At 40.5% G+C, this 19,498-nt stretch overlaps 1 protein-coding gene across 1 annotated transcript in view; it reads right to left on the bottom strand.

Annotated features, from left to right (window-relative positions):
- Positions 1-1,097: 1,097 nt before the first annotated feature.
- lrrc17 (leucine rich repeat containing 17) overlaps positions 1,098-19,498 on the bottom strand; it is a 40,104-nt gene continuing 21,703 nt past the window's right edge. Inside the window, exons 4-5 of the mRNA XM_041780279.1 lie at positions 7,614-7,769; positions 1,098-1,997 (exon numbers count right to left, since the gene is read on the bottom strand). Coding sequence (XP_041636213.1) covers positions 1,555-1,997; positions 7,614-7,769 — 599 coding nt within the window. The 3' untranslated portion in view covers positions 1,098-1,554. The remainder of the gene's footprint in view (positions 1,998-7,613; positions 7,770-19,498) is intronic.

Raw genomic sequence — 19,498 nt, 5'->3', positions numbered from 1 at the left:
ATTCCCTGAATATTTTGATGATACTGTAGATGTTGGGGTATGTTATGTTTTTCTAACATTATTCCACATTTTTTGATAAATTAGTAAATTTCTGACCATCTGTGCACCTGAAAGACTCCTGTAATACTCAGTCATGTACCGCTGTCTTGTTAAGCCGTTCTCTGTCCCTGAGTTTTTTAGATGTGCTGCTGTCATCAAATTCAAAATGAGGTATTATTTTCATGAAATGACAAATGTCTCAGTTTCTACATCTGATATGTTGTTTCTATTGTGTATAAAACACGGGTTAATGACTCTCTTGGTTTTTATTTACATTTTAGTTAGTGTCCCAACTTTTTTGGAATTTGGATTGTTTTTAGAAATGGAGTTTCTGAGTTTTTCATTTGGCAAGAATATGTTTCTGTTTTCAATTATCATGTTTGCCTGTAGCTCATGGGGGAAGAGCCTCATACTGGTCACGGCCCGAGGTCTTCAAACGACTAAAACCGCCTTGAGAGTGAACTTTTTTGACCTATCTTCCCGACAAAATGGAACAATTTATGCGTCAACTTAAAAAGAATGATTCAACTGAGAAGTCTAGTTGCTGTTTTTATTGTTTTAAGTACTGTGGCTTGTTCTTTAACCAAACGGAAAATTGTGTTCCATCTGACAAGCATTAAATGATAACTTATTCCAGCTTACTTCCTGTGTTTTAGTCTCCAGGACACTAGGGGGCACTAGATGACAATAACTAAACACTGCATTTTCCTGGCTTCCTTAAGAATGAATAGAAAACTGAGACACACTCAATTTCTTTGTGTGGATGTGACGAGTCTTGTCAGCCTGATTTGTGAAGTTTTTCTGTCGTCATATCCAAAAAAGATCAAGTCATCAAGACCTGAGCCCGGGACCATAATTTGATGCAGTAAGTGATCATTTTCCATCTGCACATTCCCATTTAGGTGTATGTGGATCTAACACTACATTATTAAACTATGAGTCACTGTATGACGCCATGCATCTGCTCTCAGTCATATCTAATGGCTAACTGCTGCTGCAGGTAAACAAGTTCAACATGCATTTCTTCCCGTTTATCTGTAACTGAGTCAAAGACAATCTCAGAAAAAATAAAACCAATTTTATTTCCAGAACACATGTAGACATCGTCATACATTAATCTATACTTAAAAAAGCCCAAAATCCCTATTTAAGATTAAAGAAATAAAGATATCCCGAACTGAGTATCAAAATTTGCCTTAAGAGGAGAAAAGCATGTGTAGTTTATTGCATGGGAAATCCAAAGAGATGCTTTTAAAGGGGTTATAAGATCTGATACAGACTGCATTAGGAACTGGGAAGAAAAATCTGAATGGTATCTTCAGAGTCATCAGGATAAAGGTAAAGTTTTCAAGAAAATTTCCCAAATTTGTTTAGTTTCTGCTTTCATGATTGTTAGCCCCAAATGTTTTATTTAAGAATTCTATGTGAAAAAAAATCATTTTTAAAATATCCATTCTTCAGCCCGTCAACAGACCTCAATCCAAGCTCTCTCTCCAGTCTTGCTCCGCCCCTAATCTAACTCAGCCGGATAATTTCAATCCCGTTATTCTTCTTCTCTTTCAGCGGCCGAGGCAGACGCCCACCTTGCCCATCGCTCGTCTCCCCTCCCACCTCCTGAGCCTCATTGTCTGTCCCCCCTTGACCCGCCTGTCCCGTATCCACTCCTCCAGTTTGTCTATCCTTGGGACACTCCCCGTTGTACGTCTTGACGTAATCCTCGACACGCCAGCCCCTGAACTCCTGCGGCTCGGAGCAGATCAGGCCGGTGTAGAAGACGCCCGGGTGGTGCTTGAGCCAGTAGATCAGGTAGTGGATGTTGTAGTCGCAGATCCAGGGGTTGTTGTCCAGCGTGAGCTTCCGTAGAAAGTAGAGGTCCTCCAGGACGCCATAATCGAAGTAGTGGAGGCTGTTGTTGGACAGGTCGAGCTCACGGAGGTACAGCAGGCCTGCGAATGCAGCTGGGATGGGAGTAAAAGAACAAAATTAGATTGTATGTGCTTGCAGTCTGTATTAAACATGCATAAAATCTGCACTTGCCTAAAGCATGACAGATGGACAGACCAGTTGCACAGACCTGGCTTTGGTTTGATCGAATATGACACAATCATTCTAGTCTGTTATACGTCTTCTCTTAAATCAACGTGACTTGTAAGTCATTCTTGGAGGCAGACATGGTTACAATTTGTGTAATGGGACAGTGGAGACTGTTTCCTGCTGTCCACCGGCCTTGGGACTGACTTTGATCTAACAGAGCGGAAAAGAGGAGGGGAGGGAAATGGGGGGAAGTGGTACATATAGACAAAGTGACAATAAAGACATCTGGGAGACAGAGACAGGAAAGACGATGGATCCAGGGGATTAAAATCCGTATAGGATTGGTGTTAAATAACAGAGGTTACCGCTGATGATGTCATTATTCAACCTAAAGATCGCTCTGATAGGAGGAAATATATGATGGGAGGGAAGAGGAATGGACGGATGTTTAATCTCCCCCTTGCATGTCTTATCTCCTCGCTTATGAGGCCGACTCTCCCCTATTGGCTACTGTTCATCTATTATATTTGACCCATTTAAAGCCATAATGAGGAGCTCAGAGAAGTCTACTTCACTCTACTTCCACAGAGATAAATAACAGTAAACTTTCATGGAAACAGATGAAATTTGTTGGTGTCTTAAACCTGGTATACATGGTGCAAATTTGGGTTGTCCCAGATGAAAGATGACTAATCATGGTGATAAAAAAAAAAGTGGTCCTATATGTCGCACTGTGAGAAAGGTTGACAGACGGACGATGTCCTGATATTGCGACCAAAGATTAGCCTGGGATCAAATTCTGACAGTGTCAGAAAGATGAATGAAGTTGTAAAAACAAAACATGATAGTGCAAGTAAATCTTTGAAAATGTCAGTGTACTAAATTTAACAATAGGTCAGACATTTAAGAATACCATCAAATCTTGAACCCATTTTCCAACTATCTTTATGAAGCCATTTTGGATTATTTTTCCCTTTAAATGGTTGTTTTTATTATCATTATTACTATCATTATCATTATTGTAGTGGCAGTAGTAGTATAGGTTTCAAAGTAGAGTTTTCAGTTTATTACTGTGTTCTTTAACTTACTGTATGTTTGATTCTGCCTTCTGGGTACATTTGATGAGTCATTTTGTTGAAGCCCTGATGCTCATTAACTCCAGGTGAGGGAAGATTGATTACACCTGGGTCACTGTGACTCTAATTACAGAGCTCCTCTCTCATTAGAGAAATACAATCCATGAGAGGGCATAAAGATTTAGGAAAACAGCCATTTGTTTGTCAGTCTTTCAGAGGGTCATTCCCTCCTCCTGTAAATTATACTCTAATTCAACAGTCAGGCCACTGTAGCTGTTTTAATGACCACTTCTTTGCTGCCATAATGTTCTTTAATCCAAAATAAACTAGCACTACATGATAGCACTGAGGATCTGGTGGGAACTGTCAGTTTAGTACTGTTTTGATTTAGAAAATGAGGGTTAAATTGCCAAGAGGTCGCATCAGGTTATATTTGCATATAACCAAAGCAATGAGTGATAATAATCACAACAATGCTAGCAGTGCTAACGTTCAGTAAAACCAAAGCTGGTTTACAGAGTGTATGCACATGACGTATGAGTCTGTGGTGGGCCCAGGATGTTTGAGGAGCAGGGACAAAAATAATAATTAAAGGGGCACCTGCTCAATGTGGTGGGACACCAGTGCACAACGTTGTGTTAAAGTTGTAAAAAAAAATTAACTTAGTACAAGTTAAAAACCAGGAATCTCATGGCACTATATTTTCTCAAGTATAAGATGTCATAGAGGGCAATTTGGCAAGTTTTGCTAATTTGGAGTGCAACAAAATGGAAAGTTTGTCCAATTTTGTCCATTTTGAGGGCACCATATAGCACAGTTGAACAAATTTTGTCCATTAAGCAGAAACCAAACTGGGCAATTTGTCAGATTTTGTCCACTTAGAAGGCACTATAGAGCACAATTTTTCAAAATTTTCCATTTAGAGGAAACCAAACCAGACAATTTGTCAGACTGTATCCATTTTGAGGTCACCAAAAAGGGCAAATAAACAATTTTGTCCATTAAGAGAACACCATAGAGCACAATTTTTCCATTTACAGGAAACAAAACAGGACAACTCATCAGATTTTTTTTCCCACTTAAAAGCACCAAAGAGGGTGATTTGTTATATTTTGTTCAATTTGCAAGCACGAAAAAAGAGCAATACCTCAAATATTGTCCATTTGGTCACTATAGAGCGCTATTTCTCAAAATTTTCCAATTAGAGGAAACCAAACAAGACAATTCCTTAAATTTAGTCCAATTTGCACACACCAAAAAGGGCAAATCACCAGTTTTGTCCATTTAGTGGGCACCATGGAGTACAATTCATCCTGTTTTTTTTCCATTTAGAGGAAACCAAATGAGGGGTAGGTCAGATTTTGTCTACTTTGAAGACACAAAAGAAGGTGATTTCTTAATTTTGCCCATTTTGAGGGCACCAAAAAGGGCAATTTATCAAATTTTGTCCATTTAGAGGGTACCATAGAGCACAGTTTTTCAAATTTTTCCCATTTAGAGGACACCAACCAGGACAATTCGTCAGATTTTGTACACTTAGAAGGCACTAAAGAGGGCATTTTGTCATTTTTTGTCCATTTAGAGAGCATCAGAAGGGAGATTTTGTTGGGCTTTTCAAACATCACTGCATCAGGAGTGGTGATAATTGGATGGGAAATTATTCCCTAGTTTGCTGTCAGTTCTTCCATTTGCCAGTCATTAGTTCTTCCTTTTACTAGTTGCCAGTTCTGTCTTAAACCAATATTTTTTGTTTGTTTGTTTTATTAATAGTTACAAATCTTTCCTATATTTTAGAGTGCTGTTTAACACTTTAGTCTCTGAGTTTTTGACTGGCAACTCAGATCCATAACATCTGGGACTTAAGCTTTTTTCTAAATCACCTTTTCTCTTTTTTCCACACACATTTCCACACGTTTTCACTTTTATTGTGCACACATAACATTTCTCTGTGCTGACAAGATTCAGACACAAAAAACACAACCCTCATTTACTTCAGCAGAGGTGATAAATTAAGCATCTATCCCCCTGGGTTGCCCTACTCTTAGCTGATCTTGGCAACAAGTCTCCATAACAAACAGCACCCTCAAAGTCTCCTGTCACCATGACTGCAGATGTCATTGTTGCATAAGCCTCACAATTACCCACATGTCTCCTGTGGAGCCACATAGAGTGGCACACAAACGTGGCATTAGCGGAATTTTAAAGTTAATTTTTGTGTGATTTCCTCTTCCATAAAGTTGGAGTTTGCACATTGTGTCAAGAATGGAGTAACTTGTCACAGCAAAGGTTAATAAATCTACATTTGCTGTTCTATTTAAAGGATTTTGCAAGGGAAAAACCACAGCAGTCTGGCACAACAGATATCCAAAACCAACAATTAAAGTCTTTTTGTGCCAGTGCATTTGTCTTCCCCTTTCATTCATATTTCCCTCTCCTCCAAAACAGAACATAAAAACCACCTCAAAGAATAATCCTATGCATTTTATATCTAAATATGAATGTGATTAAAAGCAGAAACTTTGATTGAGACCATATGTCCCTGGCATTCACAGGATCTGAGTCTAACTCTGAATTTATTCTCCACTTTCGAAATGATGTTGGGCACACTGAGGCGGGCTGCAGCAGATTGTTTACATGTGTTTCAGATTAATGAAGAAAGAAAAACACAAGGTTTTTTAAGGATTTTCCGCCTGGGCAGGAAGAATGAGTCCAGACATCATTAGCTTGGAGAGTAATGAGTGTGCACTTTTTTAAATCGCGCTTCACTAACACTGAGGCAGACTTAGTATTCAGAGCAGACACTGATCTTCTGAGTGCTTAATTATCTTGTGTCTCCCTGATTAAGGACCTTAAACCTTTAATTGATCTCTGTTCAGACCTGACAGCTGCACATTTGGTTATTCTGCACACAGATGTTTTAATCATTTTCTATTGACCTCTAGCAGTCATGTGACTGTCATGACATTAATCACTACGTTGACAGTGGAGGCACTGGTGTTGGCGTTAGGCTGCTGTGCATTTTCAGCAATAATTAGGTTCAAGGTGTATTTGAGAGCCATAAATGTAAGATAAACAGTGAGATCAAGCAGTTATCCTTCTTAACACAAATGTCAGTGACTGTCAAATGTGAAGAGGCAACACTGAGGGTGCTCTGTAGTCAAAGCTCAAACCTACCATATTTCACTCCATTATGATGTTGTAAACAGGTTTCTCTGTACACAGGTAGTGACCTCAAAACACATAAAACAGCCCTAATGCCCACGTAGCTGTACTTACAGATGGCTCTTTGTTTTATTTATTCGCAGAAATCAAAGATCCCTCAAGCTCTCATCAGTTGACTGGCAAAATTTTCCCTTTGGCTAATGCTACCATTTCTAAGCTACGCTAGCCAGCCAACTCTTTGCTTCCCCATCTACAAGCTCCTTTTGCCTCCCCCTCCACCCCAGCTACTCCACTGTGCTAAAACTGACTTAATCAGTGTAATTCTGTTGGCATTGATGCCTGCTCTGCTCTGGGTCTTTGCTGTCCCGTATAAGGTCTCAGATAATAAAGTATCAGGTCTCAGGGAAAACATCATCAGGAAAGATATTGTCAGGTTCCAGGAATAAATGTCCCCCTTACAGCTTTATCCTGAGACCTGAAGCCATTTTACCTGAGACCTGATGCCTTTTCACCAAGACCTGAAGCTTTTTTTTTCCAAGACCTATGCCTTTTTCCTGGGACTTGAAGCCTTTTTTCCTGAGACCAGACGGCCTTTTTTCCTGATACCTGAAGTCTTTTTTTTCCAAAGAGCTGAAGAATTTTTCCTGAGACCTGGAGCCTTTTTTTCCCTGAGGCCTGAAGCCCTTTTTACTGAGAGCAGAAGCCTTTTTACTGAGACCTGAAGCCTTTTTTCCTGAGACCAGAAGTCTTTTCCCTGAGACCAGGCACCTTTTTTCCTGAGACCAGAAGCCTTTTTTTCCCTGAAACCTTGAGCCCTTTTTCTAGTCCTGAAGCCTTTTATTTTCAGAGAGCTGAAGACTTTACTGAGACCTGAAGCCTTTTTCTAAGACCTGGAGCCTTTTCTTCCTGAGACCTGAAGCCTTTTTCTCTGAGAGCAGAAGCCTTTTTCCCTGAGACCAGAATCCCTTTTCCTGAGACCAGATACCTTGTTTTACTGAGACCTAAAGCCCTTTTTTACCTTAGACCTGAAGCCTTTCTTTCTGAGACCTGACCCCTTGTTTTCTGAGACTGTATGACTTTTTTTTTTTACTATCTTCTGGGTTTGTTGTTCTCAGCTCTGTGTTCACACTGACAGGACAGGGCTTCCTAAAGCTTATTAATGTTTTGCTCAGAGGATCCAACGTGTATCAGAGAATGAGTATTAACTATAATAAGCCCTGTTATGATGTTAAAGTATAGATACCTTTAGTGTAAACTGGCTGTATTTATACACGCTGAGGAGTGAATGATGTTTGCCGTTACCTGTGTCTAGTCGTTGAAGGTTGTTGCTGCTGAGGTTGAGCAGCTTGAGGTCTTTAGACAGCAGGAACTGTTTGGGCCTGAGATGTTTGATGCTGTTACTGGACAGATCCATTTTCACAATGTCAGATGGCAGCTCAGACGGGATGTTGTTCAAATCTGTGAGGAAGAAAAGACAGAAATTTAAGTTCTGCTGTCAAGATTTAGACACAACCAAATAGAAATTCATTCCTGTTTATGGGTCGACAGGATTTCCACAGATGTGACAATAAAAAGAATCAGGATACAATGTGAAAATCCCGGAATCAGCAAGTGTTCAGGAAATGTTATCCGTCTGCATTTTTAGACATTTTCAAGATGTTGTGTGGGTTGTGAGTAATGTTTAAACTTTTCAAGATGGAGTCTCGTGAGAACCAATGTTTAACGATAGGTGTGCCAGAGAGGAGTGTTTTTAGTCTCTTACAAGGTGGGAAATATGAGTGTGTGAGGCTGGAAATGCTGTAAGAGAGTCTTTGATAAGTCTAATGTATGAAACAGGGATTCCCCCATATTCCCATTTCAATAACAGATCCTCCCTAGAGGTATAAATCCCACGCTGAGGTATGTTTCATAACTGCTTTATCACTCCAGCAGAGCTTTGGTGGTTAAAATGGAGATTTGTCACTGTCAGTAATTCTGGCTCAGAGCTAGACACAACAGAACTGAAGGCTGAATCTAGATACCAGAGGGGTGAAGCTTTTAGATCAAAAAGGGAACATGGTCTGCTGAGACCAAAGACAGAGTGTCCTCTGCGTTGGACCAAATTTTGGACCAGGTAACTGGTAACTCGTGCAATTAACTTGCAGCGCAGTAATCAGGTAAAACATTATCTCTCCTCTATCTATCCAGCCATCCATCTTCTTCTGCTCATCCAGGGTCAGGCCACGATGGCAACAGGCTGAGCAAGTCAACCCAGACATCCCTCTCCCCAGTGACACTTTCCAGCTCCTTCTGGGAGATCCTAAACCACCCCAACTGGCTTCTTTCCATGCAAAGGAACAGCGGCTCCAACTCCCTTCAGATGTCTGAACTCCTCACCCAATCTCTAAGGCTGGGCCCAGCCAACCTCTGGACAAAAACCCATTTCAGCCACTGGTACCACGATATCATTCTTTCTGTCATTACCCAGAGTTCATCACCATAAGTGAGGACTGAAAGGTAGATCGACCCATAAATTGAAAGCTTTGCCTTCTGGTTTTTTTAACACAACTGATTGGCACAGGGCCCATAGTACTGCTGATGCTGCACCAATCCGCTGATCAATCTCACACTCCTTTTACCCTAACTTGTGAACAAGATCCCAAGATATCCAAGCTCCTTTACCTGAGGCAGAGACTCACTGCTGCAAACCGCCCCAGTGCCTGCAGAAGGTCCTCACCTCAGGAAGCCAACAAAACCACATCATCTGCAAAAAAGCAGGGATGGAATTCTGAGGTCCCTGAACGGTAATCCCTTTACCCCTGTGCCTCGAGATAATGTCCATTATGTCCCTCTGCCTTATTGTGGTGGGGGTTTGCGTGGCCCTGTGATCCTGGGACCTGTGTTGTCAAAGGCATTAGCCCCTGGTAGGGTCTCCAAAGGCAAATTGGACCCTGGGGAGGACCCTGACAAAGAGCAATTCATGCATTCAATGAATTGGCGAATTCAGAACCAAGATTTCCCGGCTGGATATGCCACACTCAACTGCAAGTTTTAAGAAAAGTGGAAGCGTTTAGGAACAACAGCAACTCAGCCATGAAGTGAAAGACCACCTTTAATCACAGAGTGGGGTCAACGACTGCTAAGGGGCATCGTACGTAAGAGTTGCTATAATGTTCTGCTGGTTCCACAGCTGAAGTGTTCTGAACTTCCGCTGGCATTAATGTTGGCATAAAAACTGTGCGGTGGCGATAGAATTGGTCTTCATGGCTGAGCAATGCTAAGTGTCAGATGGAGTAGTGTAAAGCACACCAACACTGGGCTGTGGAGCAGTAGAAACTTGTTCTGAGTGACAAATCCCGCTCCTCAGTTTGGCAGTCAGATGGGTGATTCTGGGTTTGGCAAGTGCAGGGAGAACGTTACCTGCCTGAACACATTGTACCAACTGTGAAGTTTGGCGGAGGAGGGATGATGGGTGGAACTGTTTTCCTGGTTTTGGCTAGGCCCCTTGTCCCCAGTGAAGGCCAATAATGGATCAGCATAGCAGAACATTTTGGACAATGCTATGCTTCAAACAATAGTTTGTGATAGGCCCTTTTCTTTTCCAACATGACTGTGCCCCAGTGCGCAAAGCATGGACTATAAAGACACAGAAGAACTTGACTGGCCCGCACAGGGCCCTGACCTCAACCCATCAGGGACCTTTGGAATGAACTGGGATGGAGATTGTAAGCCAGGCCTTCTCGTCCAACATCAGTGCCTGACCTCATAAATGCTCTCCAAAATCTTGTGAAAAGCCTTCTAGGAAGAGTGGAAACTTAGAGCTTAAAAGGGGGACCAGCTCCAGATTACAGTACATGTTGAATACAAAGTCATGGCAGTCCTTGACCCTAATTAGATATGTTTGACTATGCTAAGTTCAGCTGTTGGAAGAGCAAAAGTGTATTTCTAGTAGCTTTTCAGTTGTCTTTGTGGCGTCTCCAGATACTTGACCTGTTGCACTTGTCACTACCTGACAAAAAATTTGGAACAAGCATAAATCTCACATAACATCTGCTTTGCAAATCATAAATCAGCTCTGTTTACATCTGAGTAGGTGGCCCTTGCATCCTGGATCATCTACAGGATCATGTGTGATTGTTTTTAAAGCAGTCTGCAAAATGGCTGCAGATGACAGGAAGCAAGAGTATGTTTAGGCAGTGATTACCTTCTGAGATATAATCACGCAATGTTTATTTTCGGACGGAATCACCTTTAATTCAGCAGACTGTACATGCGTGTGGACTCCCGCAGGTATTTATTTACATAGACTTTATAATGTGCTCGTTAGAGTGCTTATGGAGACTTTTATGGTGCAGATGTTGCAGTCATTAAGCACACATTTTACTGCCACAGATGTTTTAGCCAACTATCATGCAGACACAGCGCTGTAAATCATCACGCACTGTAAGGAAATAGAACTGCAAACACGCACAGGACACAGAAACAGAGCGTGCACGCAGATGTCGCCAGCGCAGTCAGGAAAAGTCATTATTATTGTTCAGTGATGCTGCAGAAGCCCACATTGCAGAAGACGGATCATTCCTCCACAGCAAGAACCTGAGGTCTAAAGGGATTCCCGTCATGCCTACATGTGTCTGCAGCCTCGTCCAAGCAGATTTTCAGATTAAAGGGGGATGGAAAAACTCTAACTCAAGACTTTAAACTCCCAGGTGCACATGAGAGAGATCAGACTTTAGCCAAAAACAAATCAGCAAGCTGCATCTGTCCAAGACAGATGCATCTGTGGTTTTACAGTACGGATAATCTCCTACAATGTAGCAGAGCGCTAGCATGTAGCACCTATTGCCCTCTGTGTAGTAGATCTTAACTATACACTGACTCTAACATGATAAAACGGCTATTACTTTATCTTTATTTGCAAGATTAAGCATCCCTCACTCTATTTGCCTTGCTCCCTGACTCTGTGTGTTCAGGAAGTCAGTTGTGATTTTTAATGGAGCAAATCTTTAAGATAAAGCTGAGGCCCTTTCCCTACTTTAACATCTGTGGGCCTCCTCTGAGCAGACCGCTGGATGAGGAAACTCAGAGAGAGAGGACAGAACTTTTTCGGGAAAGTGAGAGTCATTCATTCAGAACCAGATTTCTGCTGAATCTGCTCGAGTCATTATGTCATCGCTCATGCAAACATCTGCCCCTTTTGAAAGTCCTGGCCGCCAAAAAAAAAAAAAAAAGAAAAAAAATCTTTTCTGCCACCTGGGAATGTGAGCCTGATGTTCTTATAACTTCCCCAAACTGATGATTTCAACATTTTGCATGAGGAGCCTCCATCATGGAACCTGCTCTATGTCAAAGCGCTTGCCTTAAATGACACATGCAACAATTTAGACGCCATCATTCAAACACTTGTCGGCTGTGCATGCACTTTAAACAAGGATTATATATTGCAACTAAATGCACAGCAGTATTTACATAGTTTGGCTGCACAGAGCTAAGCTACTTCCATGATTTACTTTGAGTGGAGAACATTTATCTGGACTTGCATATCCTCCTGCAGAGAATGACTTAGATATACACGAAGTGCCAAAGGTCTAATTGTTTTCCTCATTTCTTTGCCATATATTCTATAAAACATCTTTTATTATGACTCAAAAGGTGAAACAGACTAGTACAAATATTTAGCTTGAGCACTAATTCTTTTTGTTGTAGGTGGAGCAATGTGTAAAATGCTGTTTGGACAGTGGACAAGGAAGTAGTTAATTTTTCAGTGTTGACATGATCACTCTAGGGTCAGCTCTTGTGGATTCTTGTGGTTTGGACCCCCACCCCAGGCTCTGACAGGGAGAATGATTGCTTGATGTGTTTCTTTAGGCCCTAGATTTGCAAAGTTAGCAGAAAATTAGAGCCTCTGAACTTTTAACACATTTTGTTTAGGCTAAACAGCTGCTTGACTGCATAGTTTCATGACCTAGTGATGAAATGGTGGAACAGGAAATATATAAAGTTCATAAATAGTTTAACTACAAAGACTTTTGCCTTAGAAATAACTCTTCACATCAGGTTAAAGTCCACACTTGTGTCTGTTTTTTCCCCATAGTGGGCAATAGTTTGACATTATATCCTGCTTTATGACTGTTAAATTTAGTTTTGTCTTTGCATAATACACAAAAGTCTGTCATTATTCAGAACAGTGAGTTAAGGTGAAAAGTTTTCTACGCAGGCTGACATCTTTGTTTATAACTATTATAGTGCACTTCCTACATTAGTAGTCATGCTTGTCTTTATAATAATGGACTGAATAGGACAGTCTTCTTTCTGTATTTTACTGCATGCATTTTACCCTCTACCTTTATAAGCCCTGCAGTGCCGGCTGTGGAGAAGCATCCCCACAACATGATGCTGCTACCACTGTGCTTAAAAGATGATTGGATTTACATGCAGTAGGGTTGAATGTTAATGTTTCTGGTTAATTTTGAGCAGAATGAACATATTAGCTGTTAAATGTCTTCAGTAAGGAACTGATGGCTGGCAAGGTTACATCTCTATAACTAACCACGCACACCTCTGCTTCTAAATGTTTATCATAATGAGAATATTAATCCTGTGCCTTCCTTAGGTTTACTGTATTCCCTTTATTTGCCATGTCACCATGACAATGTGTCTTGGACATAACAGCATTATAAAACAAATATAACCAACTCAGCAGTGACCCTGTAATTGGTTTTGGTATGTTTTTTTTTTTACCCCCTGGTCTTTTCTCTCACTGTGTTTCAGCGACCTTTTCACCCCAGTGTGAAGTCATTCTTTGGGAAACCGTGAACTCCAGAGATTGAACATCGGTTCAGTTTCATATCAGTTGTACAGTTCACAGTGTAGACAAGAGGAGTCAGCAGCTGGAGAGTAATGTTCAATACTTTGCTCTTTCTCATTCAAGCTCTCCTCCTCCGCATCTAGCTCAAATGACAGTATGGAAGAATAATATTTTCTGCTGACTGGCTGCCCACTGTCTGTGATCCAAGAAGCCCAGGGAGACCCTGACATAATATGATACAGTGTGTGTGTAAAGGAAAAAACAGCCAACCAGCGACACACATGATTCACTTTTCTGCTGCCTGCTGAAAATTTATATGAGGATTTGTGTTAGTTGAGAAACCAGTGATTTCTTGACCTCATGAGTCCAGCCTTACAGGCTTTAAGTCAGCCAGAAAAAATTACAAGCATCATGTAGGTGGGTTACTGAGCAACATGAGGTGTGTATAAAAAATACAAATAAGAGCTGTAAGGTTAAAATAGCAGATTAACAAGAAAAGCTGGTTTTGCTAAAACATTATATGCAAATACCTTAATATTGTATTGCATAAAGATAAGATAAGATAAGATAAGATAAGATATTCCTTTATTAGTCCCACAAGAGGAAATTCCAATTTCTATCATTATTTCATTTGTTATTTTTGAAACTTGTCATAATAAAACATGTTGAATAACTTCTGAGAAGCCTATCTGAATTTGTCTTTGGTTATCTAGATAGTATTTGGCAATATGACAATTTTCTATCCATACAGAAGAGGCATACTTTAAATGTATTGAAATTATAAGGCATCTTTGAGTAAACTTCAAGTATCATGAGTATCTCATTGCCGGGCTGAGTGTCCTGGTTCTCGGTAATCAAAATATGGTCACCCTAACCTGACACGCCAGATGGATTTGTTTCACTCATCCATCTGGGAAAGCTTCAATAGGAAACGTTTGAGAAAAGGCAGAGGGTTTGAAAAAAAACTCGGAGTGTGATTGGATAATATTCTGTCTATCACATCTCTATGGGCCAATAAGAGCAACAAAACACTTGACGTAGCTGCTACTGAGCTGCGCGTGGCGACTATAGACATGTAAGTACTCAACTTTTGTCGTTTTGTAAAGAAAACAAATCACTGCTGTTCTTTGTTCTTCTTTTAACGGAGAAATGTCGTCAAGTTATGATAAAATTGGCACTTTAGCAGCAGCTAATCTCTTCCTCCATAACTGCAACAGCTCTTGCTGCTGCTTGTTTACGTCAAGAAAGTAAAGCCTGAAAGTACTGCCCCTTGACGCTGATTGGTCCTGTCACTTTCTAACTGGGCCCAAATGGTTCAGATGGGAGCTTGGCAAGATGGATTCGCCAGTGAAAAACAAGGAAACGGGCGTACCCATCTGCTTTGCAAGGTTATGGTCACCCTGCTTGTACACAGACTACGGTCAGTTGCTAAAAAAAACAAAAAAAAAAAACCCCCAAAAAAAACAGAAAGAAAACTAACCAAAATGGCAAGTTTCAAAGCTGATTTAAGTTAGCCTAGCTAGCCAGAGGAAACAGACGTCCATGCATGTTAGCTTTACCTGGTAAATCAGCTTGAATGCTAAACACAATGCAAACATATAAGTGTATGCTTAGTACTGTCAGTTGCTAATAAAAGGAAACCGTTCCTATAGCTTCTATTTAATGCCAAATGACAGGTAGCATCTTAGCTAGCTTTAGCTCGCTTAGCTAGCCAGAAAAAACATAGCGTGTCTAATCACATGCTTCTGTTAGCATAAAGTACACTTCAGTGAAGTACAGAACATTTTACTTCTACTGTCTCAAATTGTACAACACGGTTACGCACAAACAGGACATGATGACGGTTTAACTGCCTCCATTTTCTTCTTCTACTTTTGTAACAGCCGACGACTAACAGACGTCAGGTTGTTATAATCCTAATTTGACGGCTGTAATGAATCAGTAACTTCCGTTATATGTTACCATTATTTACTTTAGTAAAAAAACTATTTTGCCTTGAATGCCATTTTCCCGATTGAAATGTGCTGCAGTTGCTAATGAAACGTTAGCTAACTGACAGATGCTAATGTTAGCTAGCTAGCTAGCATTCTAACAATGCGATATCCACCATGTCCTTAATATAGTGTTCACTGAGGGTGTTCATTGTTAAACATTCAATCTTTGGGGGTTTTTCAGTGTGCCAGTAGAATATTGCATTTGAAAATACTTCTCTGTTTGGTCCCTCTACTAGCACTTACACACTGAAAACAATGTGTAGTATTTAATACGGAGTATGCAATTTGGGCCACGCTTCATGTTATATTTACTTCTCCTACAGCTTCTCCTTCTTAGCTAGCTTTAGTTAGCTTAGCCAGCCAAAAAAAACTGACATCAATACATGTTAGCTTAAGACTTTAGGTGGTAGCATGCTAACATGCACATGTAATTGTACACGGACAACTGCTAATAGTAATTTTACAGTGGAAATTAAAAAGTTGGCTATAATTTTTTTTTTAATTACAATAATTTTAAGACAGTAAACTGCCACCCATACTGCTGCTTGCCTTGTTTAAAGTTAAAACAGGACACTAACTGGTCTATTAGAGGCACAAGACCAAGAAAAATAGCTTCACCTTGGCTAAAGTATAAAGTAAAGCTACATGGTATTTAGAGAGAATTCAGCAATGTTTCCACTGTCCACGGCAGTAAATGGAGGCACATTTTCAAATAACCACAAAGAACTTTGAGTCCATGATTCCATCTTTGAGAAACACAGCCGTAGGAGCTCCCATACACACTCTCAACCACGCTGTATAGCAAAGGGAGAGTGATGTGGAGCCTGAAATCTGCTGTGGTTCACCTCAGGGAAACAGTCTTCAAACCAGAGTGAGGAAGACATTCAGACAGGAGAAAAAAAAACAGGACAAATGAGATACACAAAGCAGAGTATAGGGTCTGGGGACAGAAAACCAAAACAGAGTGGAAACATACTGTACCCTCATTTCTGCTGTTTACCTCTTCTACGTGAAAGAAAACATCTTCCATGTTTGTTCCACTTCCAAACATTCACGTTCTCCCTCGTCAAAGTTCTTCAGTCACTTCAGTTCTTTTCATGTTTGACTGGAGTTACTCTGATGCGTTCTTTCCTTCCCACCATGCTTAGCTGGCTATGCTAGTACCTTTGACAGGCTTTAGCAGAGAGAAGCACCAGTGTGGCTTTGTATTAAAGGCCTGAAGTCTGCGAAGTGGGGGCATTAAAGGCACATCAGCAATGCATGTTAAGATTACAACTCTGCAAGTCAGCAGTATGACTTTTGTACCAGTTCCTTGTCCTGCAACCACATTTCCTGATTGCTTAAGTTCAGGTTACCATGGGAAAGTAAACCAAGCATTTTATCTTGTGGTTGGAGCTGAAACATAATGAGCGACATTTCATCATACAGCACTTATTTCAAAGAAAAACTTCATTTGTAATGCCAAAAAATAGAGCTGATGAATTGTATTGTTATCGGCAGCCATTATCATCACATTAAATTACTCATAATATGCCTGTGGCCCTTACTCAGAGGCTGTCGGTCACCCAGTGCTACCCTGCCAACCAATCACAGGGCCTGCTGCCACTGCAACACATGCAGTGCATTCGTAAAGTATTCAGACCCCCTTCACTTTTTTCAGTTTTAGTATTTTGCAGCCTGATGTCACTGTTGTTGACATTCCTCTCATTAGTATACACTCAGTACCCTATAATGACAACGTGAAAACAGAATTTGTGAAATTTTTGCAAATTATTAAAAAGAAAAAACTAGCATATGCTGACATTCAGAGCCTTTACTCAGTATTTTGTTGACACCTTTGGTAGTAACTACAGCCTCAAGTCTTTTTGAATATGACAAGCTTTCTAGACCTGGGATTTCTGCCATTCTTTTTTGCAAATCCTCTGAAGCTCAGTCAGGTTGGATAGGGATCGTTGGTGGACAGCCATTTTCAGGTCTATCCAGTGATGTTCGATAGGGTGGGCCACTCTAGGACCTTCACAGCATTGTCCTAGCCACTCCTGTGTTGTCTCTGCCTTGTGCTTTGGGTCTTTGTTATGTTGGAAGTTGAACTATCGGCCCAGTCTGAGGTCCTCAGTGATATAGGTTTTCATTCATGATATATCTGTACTTTCCTACATTTTGCTGTCCCTCTCGATCCCTGCTGCTGAGAAACACCCCCTCGGCATGATGCTGCCACCATGATGCTTCACTTTTGGGACATTATTGGGCAGGTGATGAGTGGTGCTTGGTTTTTGAGGAGGTGCACATCGGTCTATTGTGTCAGTTTCTTGCTTGGTTCAAGAATACATCAGCCTACAGTAAACGCTACTGCACAGACGAATAATTCAGGCTTTAGAAGCTCTTCTTTCTTCCATTTGCAGTTTAAACTCTGACACTTAAGTGTTGAAAGAAAGAAGGAAGGAAGAAAGAAAGAAGAAAGAAAGAAGAAAAGATAGCTCTAGAGGGGAATTTGCTGTGCAAGTCGAGAAATGCATAATGCGGTCTTGCCAATAGCATAGCTTAATTTAATGGGAACTTTGAAGCAATAGGGTGCATATAAATGTCAAAGAAGGAAACTATTTGCCAACATCTGTAAAAGTTTTGATTGTTTAACATGAGAGTATCTACGACTGAATTTCACAGTGATTGGCAGCATTGGAACCAATGGAACTAATGAAAATACAAGTGCTGGAATGCAGTCAAGTAAAAACAACCAAATGAGAAGACAGCAGACTGCTATCAGCTTACAGTAAAGCTATATGTGGGTCCTCACAAATCAAGTGCTCAGAAACCAAGCACTGAACACACAGCAGCTGTAGTGTATTAGGCAACATTCACACATCACATATCGCTTTCATGGAGGGGCATGATTTAGAGAGAGAGGCAGGATGTGGAGTTATTACCGGGCATAAAAAAGAGAAAAAGATGTGGCTTGATGAAGAGGGGAATCAGCTTGTGTGAAAAACAGAGAAACCTTAGTGATGGAGATAATAAAATGATTCAAAAATCCTTCTTTAGAAAAAAATATAAGTTAGGAAAGTATGCAAGAAGCATCTTTGAGCATTTACACAACACAGATGCAGCATTGTGTGGTTTTGGCTCATAGAGCCTCAAATGAAAGATTGCTTTCAGTGAATGGCATAAGCTTTCCATTTACAGATGCATTCAATTGCTCAGTCAGATCTTGGAGCTCCCCGGTCTCAAACATAGAAGTACATCATCTTTCTGCACAGTGTGTTAACAGCAGACGCTCTTTGGGTGTCACAGAGGTCATGTTTTAGGGCTTTGAAGAAGAAACAGATAAAGGGAGAAGATGAGAGGGGAAAGTGGAATAAAGAGCCCACATAGAAGCAACAAAGTGATTTGTCTGCAAATTTGACAAACTGTATTCCTTTCTTCCCATCTGTCTTTGAAAGCAACACTGAAACAAAAGGTTTTATAACACTCTGGAGGAGTTACAGCCTGTATGATGGCAGTGGCATTTTTACACAAAGAGGGAACCAGATGTGAATGTGGACAAATCGAAACAAAGTTGGAAAAGCTTTTAAGTTATTGATTAATTCCTGCCTGTTTTCATCTTTTCTGCTTCTTTTTATTTCCCACGCTGACTAAGAAAACACTACCAGATTTAACTGATGGGGTTTCACACTGCCTTATGAAATTCGCTGCAGAAAATATCTGCTTAGAGTTCACAACTGCATGATTCAAATTAGAATACAATGCAAAAGCTGTGTTTGCAGAAATAAGAGGAGCGCTTAACATCAAAACAGACCACACATGAACACAAACACACCATGATCCAGCTCACCAAAAAACAACCTCTTTTCCCCCTCCATAAGGTTCAGTCTTAATAAAACAAACACTACTCTGCTTGCTCGGCTCAGTTGCAACCAAAGCATTAGACTAACTTATTCTCTTGCCAAATTTCACTGTACAAGCAAGCATTAATCTAAACTAAAGGTGCTGAGCAAACCCAACAAATGCTCCTTTTCTACAGCCTCTGTCATGGCTGCCTATGTAAGGTATGACTGGTACATTTGCAAGGAAAAACTTCATTTGTCACTTGTGATGTTTATAAAACACATGAAAAGCCTTCAGCTAACTGTTCAAGAAAAGGTGAGCAGTAAATAACCAAAGATTACTGCAGAATAGAAGCACAGTATCTGTTCTTTGTGAACAACAACACTGTTATGTTTGAATGATTTTTTTGACTCCAAATTTGTACAAAAACTGAAGCTTTTCAGCGAGGCTATACCTAGGTCCAACAATGCTAGGAGCTAAATGCTAACAACATTACCATGGTAGCATGGAGTGAAAATGCAAAATAACAATCTCCACTTATGCAGGCAACTCTGGTAGGATGTATCCAGGCCAAGCTTTAAGCT

This window comes from Cheilinus undulatus, linkage group 23 (assembly GCF_018320785.1).
Source record: "Cheilinus undulatus linkage group 23, ASM1832078v1, whole genome shotgun sequence".
Taxonomy (NCBI): domain Eukaryota; kingdom Metazoa; phylum Chordata; class Actinopteri; order Labriformes; family Labridae; genus Cheilinus; species Cheilinus undulatus.
Note: the sequence above shows the minus strand (reverse complement) of the source record. Positions and strands in the feature narration are given on the sequence as shown.